The sequence below is a fragment of the Lolium perenne genome, chromosome 7 (genome assembly GCF_019359855.2).
Source record: "Lolium perenne isolate Kyuss_39 chromosome 7, Kyuss_2.0, whole genome shotgun sequence".
Classification (NCBI taxonomy): Eukaryota; Viridiplantae; Streptophyta; class Magnoliopsida; order Poales; family Poaceae; genus Lolium; species Lolium perenne.
This window is the reverse complement of record NC_067250.2, coordinates 65,916,144-65,926,687: the sequence shown is the minus strand read 5'-3', so window position 1 is coordinate 65,926,687 and position 10,544 is coordinate 65,916,144. Positions and strand designations below refer to the sequence as shown.

Here is a 10,544-nt window from a genome sequence, read left to right as displayed (position 1 = left end):
ATAGGTTTCCCGTCCATCAACTCTTTAATTAATAACTTGCACAGGGCCTCCAGAGCGAGGTACACCTCCGGCGCTTGTTATCATCGATGGTAGGAGGCTACCCCCATGGGATGAAGGAGACTGTGGTTCGATGTCTCGCGCGGAGAGAAGGAGGTGACACTGATGAGCGGGGGAGAGGAGGCGAATTTAAACTGGTAAATAACAAAGCCGAAACAGATAATCGCGGCGCGTGATATATGAACCACATGCGATCGGCCGCTCGAACGTGACAGAGCACCTGTCTTAGAAGAAGTGAAATTTGCCAGCTACAAAATTTCTCAAATCTTGCTAAAAAGAACTCAATTCATGATGAGGCTAAGAGATTTGTCAATGCATTCATGGCAGGAAATAATTACTAGTAGCAACTAAAACACAGCCATGCATGAAGGCGTGATTAGAAAAAGGCAAATCATCATATTATTCCGCCCAAATCAGGGACATCAACCAATGTTTGTCTGTTTCCATCTGGGCAAGCGCCAGCGCTAACAGCGGCACTACTTCCTTCCAAGAACAATTAAATGCTCACCACAGCAGGAACACAACCGCCGGCATGGCCGCCACCAGCACCGCGCCGACGCTCCACGGAGCCGCCGTCCCGCCGGCGTCATTCTTGTGCCCGTCGTTCTCATCCGCAGGAGGCTGGTCGTCGTCTTCTGGCGCACCCGCCGGCGTTGTTGGAGGATCCGTGGGCTCGCCGGCCGTCTTTGGCGGCGGGGCGGTTTGGTTCTTTGGCGACGACGGAGCTCCTGTCGGCTTTGGCGGTGGCGCGGTTTGATTCTTTGGTGATGGAGCTACGGCCGGCTTTGGCGGTGGAGCGGTCTGATTTTTTGGGGACGGAGCTACGACCGGCGCCGCCACCGGCGCGGGCGAAGGCGAAGGCGTCGGCGACGACGCGGGCGCCTTCCCCTCCGCCGCCGGGGACTCCATGGCGCCGCTCACCTGTAGGACGGCGATGTCGTAGGGCGACTCCTTGACCGACTTCTCGTAGAACACGACGCGACCACCCGCGTCCGCCGCGGAGAAGGCCACCCCGCGGCGCACGTCCCCGGCTGCAGCAACCGGCGCGATGTTCACTATGCCGGCTGCGCCCGGCGCAGCGCCGGAGGCCTGGAAGAGGCTGGCTTCTTGCGTGGGCGGCGTGCCGTTGAGGGCCTTGAGCTTGGCGTCGCCGAAGTAGTCGAGGAGGACGTGGAGGGAGAGCACGTACCGGACGTTGTCCGGCTTGAGTTGCCGCGCTCTCAGCCGCCCCATTGCCGCGTTGTCGACGGCCAGGACGGTGATGGTCTGGCGTTCGTCGATGTTGCCCGTGAGGTTCGCGGCGACCAGGGCGGCGCTGAAGTCGGTGAAATCCGGGATGCCGGCGAGGATGGCCGTGATGCTGTGGGCAGGCGCTCCGTCGACGTGGCACGGCGGAGACGCTCCGAGAAGGAGGAGGAGGAGGAGGATGGAACTGGGGACGGTCATTCCGGCGAACGGCATTGCCCTCACCGGAAGGGAAGGGGTTGTCTTGTGTTTGGGTATTTGGTTTAGGGTGGAAGAAGGGTTTATATCCTAGTGACGAGGTCGACCCAGAGTGATGAAAGAAACCGTGTGTGAGATCCTGAAATCTTTACAGCTTTATGGTAATTTGATGTTTCCATGTAAGACCAGCACCAATTTATTTGTTTCCATTTTAGTCGTTCTTCAGTTTGCCTTTGGGTTTATGTTACTGACATGTAGGTCCAATCAGGCGAATGTGAGTTAACACCTCAACTACAAAAAGAATAACTGGTAAAAGAAAATTGGCAACTTATATATGAGTATATCCTAATAATTCCCCGTCATTTTTCTCTCTCTTTATTCCACGACATACATAAAATTAACAAGGGTGTGACTAATTCTCCCTCCACAGGCCACCTCCAAACCATAGCACCACCTCCGTAGGTTGGTTCCCCTCCTCCGGTAGGCCTTGCCAACGTTGGCAGGGGTGGGCAACCCGGTCTATGTATGAAGTTTTTAATAAAATTAGTTTTTTCTAGATATTTTGTAGTTATCGTCGTTTTGGCATCCACCTCAATAAAGATGGCATCATCTTCAGTAAGTGATCTTCGACTCTTCGTTCGACCACGAGATCTCCTTCCTGGAGTCAATAGTGGTGTTGGAATATCACAATTTTCTAGCTATAGGTCTTTAGATCTTGGTTTTCTATATCAATTTTGGATCTTTTCTCATGATTGTCGCAATGAGGATTATGCTCATAATATTTTTCTGAGCTACTATGTCTTGGACAATGTTGATTCCTACCCTTGGATTCCAGCGACGTCAACCAAGATGTAATTTTGCCGATGTTGATTGAAAAATTTAATTGTTGAGCGCGTGCACGTAGTCTTGACATTGCGGCTCAAAGTAAAATTATGAAATAACCTTTATGCTTTGGTATGTATGTTAGGCTGCCTTCAGAAAAGTACAAGATTATGTTATGAATAAAGAAATAGTTTGAAAACTTGAAAGATTTGCTTGTTTCTTTTAAAATCTATTTTGTAATCATTGGTGACAGCTTGTGTATCTCTGCCAGGTATTATTTTCTACTTTAAATATATATGATATTGATTGTCAAAATATAACTTAGTTCTCTATGCTCCCCCGCCCCCGACCGATGCCATTCCGTCTCTTCTTTTACCCTTCAGTTTTATTCATGTTCATAGCAGATCTGTTGAATCCCTCCCTTTGGTGTAGTGATTTCCGAGTTGAGATTTATTTGGCAAGAGCTTAGAGTGTATTCTTGTTGTATTGTGCTTTATCTGTCTATCTCATCATCTGTTTGAAAATGGTAACCGTGCCTACATTTCTTTGGGAAACATCCATAGAAGTATGAATCTGTGCATATGGATAAGATCGCTATAATGCCTGCTTACTGAAGCAACCTTTGTTTTAGTGTGCTAGAATGATTTCTAAGAGATGACATTGAGTGCAGTTGGTTGGAGGAAGAATTCGGATGATAATAATATGGACTTCGTATCAACTTTGAACTCTGGTTTCACTCTGGTTGAGTTGGATGTGTTTCATGTCAATAGTAGGTCGGCAGGTACTATGCCACAGTTCTGCATCTGGATTTTGCATTTTGTTACATGGCAGAGCATGCAACCCTTTATTTTCTGGCTGAATTAATATCTTTCGAACAAATGGTATCCATTTACTGGTGAATTACTTTTGTAGTACAATACTACTTGAGCCGAGTGGATTTTTGAGCTGGGGGTGCCCACTTGCTGCCTGGTAAATTTAGTAGTTGGTCACAGTTTTGTTATGCAGATCAAGATTCCAGTATAGGTATCCATTTGTACTGAGCTGATGCAACCATGGGTTTACAGAAAATGCAAGGTGCATATACCCTAATACTTTAATTAGTCTATAATATTTACTTGTTTCAAAGTCAGTTGGGCTGCTCTGACATGTGTACTGTCAGTACACTCAATTCATTGAAACTGAATTTAGTCATTCTCAATTCATTGGTTTATTTCATTAATAAGCACACAAATGAATTTGTCCATACAAGCACAAATGTAGCACATGTTGTATTTCTGTTTAGGTTGCTGCTTAGGTTGCTTGGTGTTGCAATTAAACCAACGCTAAAAACCTCTTCGACTTATGTTTTACTAGTTCTGAATGCTGAAATGGCCGTGAAGACAACATTCAAGTTCTTGATACGAAGCACAAGAAGATGGCGGCTGGCGAGCATGGATCGTGATCGCTCCTCCTCCGACGAGCTAAGCGGCATCGGATTGCGGGTGAGCGGCGGACGGCGGCGACGACGGAGACAGAGACAAGAAGATTTGAGTTTGATTTTCAAATTTGCAATTCTAATTTGAAAGGTTCTAAATGTGTTACGTAGTTTTTTTTTCTTCAAAAAACTTTGTTGTATTCTGGTCGCGTAAGTTAATTCTGGACGGAGGGAGTACAAGATATGTGTGCATTCATCAATGATCTTTGTTCGGATTATTTCTAATTTTTAAATCTACGTTTAAATTTGTAGAATTGATATTTACTCTGATTTTGTCAAAAAAAAAACACGGTTTTCTGTGAAGAACTATGGAATCACAACGCTTTGTTTGTACACTTTCCTTGGGACAGTTGCCGATTGGGCAGCAGCGGAACCATCAACCCCCCGCACGCGCAACCAAATGGCAACACGCGTTTTCCCCTGCCAGGAGGGGATCCAGTGTGCACCCTAGAATTCCCCGTGGCGAAATATATATGATATTGATTGTCAAAATATAACTTAGTTCTCGGTCAGATGACATTGTCGAATTAAATTTCAATCCATGTTGCAACTCATGATTAGCACAAATCAAAAAGCAAATCTAACGGTCTTGAGATATTTTTCTAGTTACAACCTCACTTGCAACCGAAAATTTTCAGTTACAACCCTGCTTGCAACCAATTTGCAACTCAACTGCACGGTTCACGATGCAAATATGATGGTGTAGAGCTGGACTGAGAACTAATTTAGTTCTTATCCCGAACTATTCATTGAGTCCAACCAAAATTGCTCAATCTTCGTGGGTTGATTATATGGAATTTACACCTCATATATTTAGCAGGTTTACCAAATCCAAATAGTCTAAGATCTTATTTTTAAGTAGATGCTATGAGCTATTCGATGAGTCCGCTTTAAATTCATATAGGGTTGGAGGAATCAAGATCAATCGATGTATGCTATATGTTAAAGCATATCGAGGCGTGCGAGACAGGGGAGTGCATGCAGCAGAATATGAACATGCATATGTTCAATGCATCAGTAAATTGATCCTATTTATGTTACATTTTTGCCTCTTTGACAGAATGAAAGTACATAAACCAGCTGGAAATCTGAGCGGATGTCTTTGATGCATGGATGGCTGGCGAGACGTTGATTAGCTTTGTTTGTACGCCAAATCTGTGCCGTGCCATTATCAACTCTCCCCTGCTACCATTTGTATTTTACCAGTTGCAGCATGGTCACATGAATATTTGCCTCCACATGTTCACATTGTTCCAGAGATGTACACGACTCAGCTGCAAAAGCCAAAAGGTTGGATGGTGCATGCAAGACTGTCTAGTAACATATGTACACACGACCTCCATTAGGACTTGCAATGTGTAGTACTTCCTCTTCTCTTTTGGAAGGACCCTACCCCACCTACGAGGCTGCCGGTGCAACATGCTAGTTGTGGTTCACTCGCTCGTCCTTAACTTAGCTGGGCGCCTCCTCATTTGGCGACTGTGCACCATCTCTGTTTTAGGTGCCTATGAGCGTGTTTGGTTGGCCACACCCCGCCGAACCAATCTTGTGGGTAAAAAAAAAAAATGTTTGGTTGCATGCAAGAACATTAGCATGCATCTCACAAACCATAAAAATCTCTAGCCGCGTTTCCAATAGGATATGTAGCAACATCACATAATATCTATTGAAGGCGCTGTCACTTGTTGCAATCGTATTGGAGGCACCTCTCCCAGCGGCAACACTTCTAGAGTCAGATGCACAATCGTCGTATCCTTGTGCCTCTTTGACAGCAGAGAAAATTAACGATCGAAAAATGAAAGCTCGATATATGAGAAGATGGCGAGCGGTTGGTCCGTAAGCTGGGTATATAGAAAAGGCCACCATTTGTATCTTACTACCAATTAAGCTATTATAGCTTGGCAACATTAATGGTTGCCCTCATCAGTCATCACCTATTCAATTTTTTTTTTCATATGTGTATAGCCAGCTATAACACTGTCTAGTACTCCCTCCGTTCACTTTGAGTGCTGCTATACACACGGCAATAACTATCCGACATCCGTACGATCCTTTGTAGCGCGAGCTTTTGCTTCGAATGGGCAACAGTTAAACTCTGTCTTTCCTCATACACAAGCCCAGCCAAATGGACTCCCACTAAAAGGAATGCTTAGAGCATCTCCAGCCGCATCCCCAAAGCGTCCCCCACAGGGATTTGGAGCGCGCCGGACCAAAAAACCGTTCTAGCCGCGTCCCCCAAAGCCTATTTTTGTCCGGCGCGCCCTCATACGGTGTCCGGCGCCCCGAGCCCGTCCCCGTCCCATAGGGGACGCTCCGGGCACGCCGGACACAACGAAAAGCGAGGCGAACCGACGCGGGCCCGACGCGTCAGCGGCTCGGAAGCCTAAAACCCCGTCGCCTACCTTTGGTCAAGCGATGTTAATGGCGTCCCTGTTTTCCCAGGCGACGCAGGGACGCGTCTCGTCGTGCATGGCCGCGTGGCCGTCCGCGCCGGCGTTATTGCGTGCAACCACCCGCTGCCGCCACTGTTTAAAGACGCCCTGCAGTTCTCACTGCTCACAAACCATCTCGTCGCCGCCGCCTCCCCTCTCCCAGATCTTCTCCTCGCCGCTCCAAAAATGTCGAGCTCGTCCTCCCGCAAGATCGCCGTGGCGAACGGCTTCGGCCGCGGCAGCCTCACCGTGGCGGAGGCGTGGGCGTTGTACAACGCCCGCTATCCAGTCCCGCCGGACATGCGGCTGCCAAGCAGCGGCGGCTGGAAGATGGCCGTGAACGGCATTGGCATTCCGCCGCCGCCGAAGCCGCGCACGGACCAATGGAGGGATGCCATCAAGGCCCGTCGGGCTTAACTCACCGCCGAGGAGCGGTTGGATCCGACGTGGGTGGCCAACAACAACGACGCCTGGTGGACGTCGTACTTCCAGGCGAAGTACGACGTCGATATGCACAGCAACGACGGGCTCGTCGGCGGCCCCAATAGCTGGAACAAGGAAGGCCGCGCCCTGTTCTGGGGCGTTCCGGGGCGCACCCTCGGGAACGTCATCCGCGGCATCCGCAACGGCGCTCCAAGGCTGGAGATGCCGTCGTCACCGCCGCCGTCTCCTCAATGGCAGCCGAGGAGGACGACGTACTCGTCCTCCTCGCACTCTTCTTCCTCAGGACCGACGCGATCGACGCCGTCCTCGTCTTACCGGTCGGCGCCGTACACCGTCCCCAAACGGGAGGTGAAGGAGGAGCCGGCGACGCCCGTCAACACGAGGCGTGGCGGCAGCGGCAGCGGGCGGCAGCAAGGGAGGCGCGGCGGCGCCCTCCTCATCCCAAAGCCGGAGGTGAAGGAGGAGCCGGAGGAAGCGTCGCAGGCGGCGCTGCTGGCGGAGTACGAGTGGCAGCAGCGGCTCATCGCCAGCAGCGACGACCCCGAGGACTGCCCAGGTCTGCGGGGGGCGTTCTTGGCGTCCATGAACGACAAGGACGCCTGGAGGGGCGACCTCGACGCGGCGATCGCCTTGTCCATCCGCGACTCCGGCAAGCCGCTGGTGGACCTCACCAACGACGGCGAGGCAGGACCAAGCGGCGTGGTGAAGGACGAGCCCGTTGACGAGCGCGTCAAGCAGGAGGTCGTCACCGACGAGATGTACAACTTCCAGCAGTACTACGACGCCTCCGGCCGCCGCAAGTGGTTCTAGATTAGGTTTAGTTTAAATTTAGTCAAATTTCGTTCGAATCTATGTAAGTTTGGACGAATCTTAATCGAATCTCATTAAGTTTAAAATTTCCGAAATTTTGTTTGGGGGACGCGACTGGGGAGCGACGTCCCCCAAACGCGGCACGAACGAAACACGTCCCCCAAATGCTCAATCCGGCTCGGTTTGGGGGACTCTTTGGGGGACGCGGCTGGAGATGCTCTTAGATCATCTCCGCTAAAAGGAATACTTAGATCATCTCCAGCAGTCTTTCGACGAGGGCCCCGGCAGCCCTTTTTTCTATCCGAACGGCGAAAAATGGCTCAGCCGCGCCTCCGGTTTCTCGTTTTCGCCTGAATTTGGGCTTTCATCCATCCGGCGAGCCCATGTCATCCCCGTCCTCCGGGGCGTGCTCGGGGAATCCGGAGGAAAAAAACGCAGGCAACATCGAGGAAACTTCCCGCGCGCCTGGTGGTCCCGACTTGTCGGCGAGAAAGGCCGATCGTCGTCCTCATCGCATCGCCTTCCGCGCGCTGTAAAAACTTGCCGCCGGTCAGTCTTCCGTCGCAGGTACGAACGGGAACTCGTGGCGTACGATGGTCCTCCCCCTCCTCCAGCGCGCAACAACGCCGTTGGCCACCGCCGCTGGTGGAGAGCGCCGGGCCGCACCCTCGAGAATGTGCTCGCGCACATCGAGGGCGGCAACTACCCCATCCTGGGGATGCCGCCGCCGGTGGCGGTGCCTTCCGTGTCGCGCCGACACGGAAGCTCCAGGATGCCATGGCGCATGGCATCGTCGTCCTCGTCGGGGTCGGCGTCAAGGTCGACGACGCTGATGTCTACGGGAGCTTCTATTCTTGTAGACAGTGTTGGGCCTCCAAGAGCAGAGGGTTGTAGAACAGCAACAAGTTTCCCTTAAGTGGATCACCCAAGGTTTATCGATCTCAGGGAGGAAGAGGTCAAAGATATCCCTCTCAAGCAACCCCGCAACCACAAAGCAAGAAGTCTCTTGTGTCCCCAACACACCTAATACACTTGTCAGATATATAGGTGCACTAGTTCGGCGAAGAGATAGTGAGATGCAAGTAATATGGATGTATATGAGTGGTAATAGCAATCTGAATAAAATATGGCAGCGAGTAAACGTGCAACAAAACATTAGACAAACGGAGATTCGATGCTTGGAAGCAAGGCCCAGGGATCCTGCTTTCACTAGTGGACACTCTCAACAATGATCACATAATAGGACTACTCTACACCCTCTTGTTGGATGATGAACACCACTAACTGTGTAGGATTACACGAACCCTCAATGCCGGAGTTAACAAGCTCCACAATATTCAATGTTCATATTTAAATAACCTTAGAGTGCAAGATAGATTGACACAACCAAACCAAGTACTAGCATAGCATGCACATTGTTACTGTCACACTATGAAAGGAGGAATAGATCACATCAATACTATGATAGCAATAGTTAACTTCATAATCTACAAGAGATTACAATCATAGCCTACGCCAAGTACTACACGATGCACACACTGTCGACATTACACCGTGCAGGAGGAATAGAGTACTTTGATAACATCACTAGAGTAGCACATAGATGATATTCAACTAGATCACATAAAGAGAGAGATGAACCACATAGCTACAGCGGAGCCCTCATCCCCGGGGGTGAATTACTCCCTCCTTATCATGGAGACAGCGATGGCGGTGAAGATGGCGGTGGAGACGGCGGTGGAGATGACTCCGGGGGCAATTCCCCGTCCCGGCGGCGTGCCGGAACAGAGACTTCTGTCCCCCGAATTGGAGTTTCGCGATGGCGGCGGCTCTGGATGGTTTTCTCTGGTTTCGTCGAACTGGCTCGAGGTTTTAGGTCAGGGACAACTAAATAGGCGAAGAGTCGGAGTCGGAGGGGCCACAGGGGGCCCACACACTAGGGGGGCGCGCCCCCCTTGGCCGCGCCGCCCTGTGGGGTGGGCCCCCTGGCTCCCCTCTGGCCCTTCTTCGGTGCTCTGGAAGCTTCCGGGAATTCTAAGATCTTCGGTGTTGATTTCGTCCGATTCCGAGAATATTTCCTTACTAGGATTTCTGAAACCAAAAACAACAGAAAACAGCCACTGGCCCTTCGGCATCTCGTCAATAGGTTAGTTCCGGAAAACGCATAAAAACGATATAAAGTGTGCATAAAACATGTAGATATCATCAATAATGTGGCATGGAACATAAGAAATTATCGATACGTCGGAGACGTATCAGCATCCCCAAGCTTAGTTTCTGCTCGTCCCGAGCAGGTAAACGATAACAAAGATAATTTCTGGAGTGACATGCCATCATAACCTTGATCATACTATTGTAAGCATATGTAATGAATGCAGTGATCAAAACAATGGTAAATGACATGAGTAAACAAATGAATCATACAGCAAAGACTTTTCATGAATAGTACTTCAAGACAAGCATCAGTAAGTCTTGCATAAGAGTTAACTCATAAAGCAATAATTCAAAGTAAAGGTATTAAAGCAACATAAAGGAAGATTAAGTTTCAACAGTTGCTTTCAACTTGTAACATGTATATCTCATGGATATTGTCAATGTAAAGTAATATAACAAGTGCAATATGCAAGTATGTAGGAATCAATGCACAGTTCACACAAGTGTTTGCTTCTTGAGATAGAGAGAAATAGGTGAACTGACTCAACATAAAAGTAAAAGAATGGCCCTTCGCAGAGGGAAGCATTGATTGCTATATTTGTGCTAGAGCTTTGGTTTTGAAAACAAGAAACAATTTTGTCAACGGTAGTAATAAAGCATATGTGTTATGTAAATTATATCCTACAAGTTGCAAGCCTCATGCATAGTATACTAATAGTGCCCGCACCTTGTCCTAATTAGCTCGGATTACCTGGATTATCATCGCAATGCATATGTTTTAACCAAGTGTCACAAAGGGGTACCTCTATGCCGCCTGTACAAAGGTCTAAGGAGAAAGCTCGCATTGGATTTCTCGCTATTGATTATCCTCAACTTAGACATCCATACCGGGACAACATAGACAACAG

The 10,544-nt window shown here is 49.2% G+C and overlaps 1 protein-coding gene across 1 annotated transcript; it reads right to left on the bottom strand.

The window, feature by feature from the left end:
- Positions 1-433: 433 nt before the first annotated feature.
- LOC127317231 (fasciclin-like arabinogalactan protein 1) lies at positions 434-1,581 on the bottom strand. The gene has a single exon (XM_051347755.2). It carries the CDS (start codon positions 1,516-1,518, stop codon positions 562-564), a length of 957 nt encoding a protein of 318 aa, XP_051203715.1. The 5' UTR covers positions 1,519-1,581; the 3' UTR covers positions 434-561.
- Positions 1,582-10,544: the final 8,963 nt, after the last annotated feature.

Bases quoted from the DNA above. Each gene is read 5' to 3' on its own strand.
- LOC127317231 (XM_051347755.2), bottom strand. From the start codon at position 1,518: ATGCCGTTCGCCGGAATGACCGTCCCCAGTTCCATCCTCCTCCTCCTC.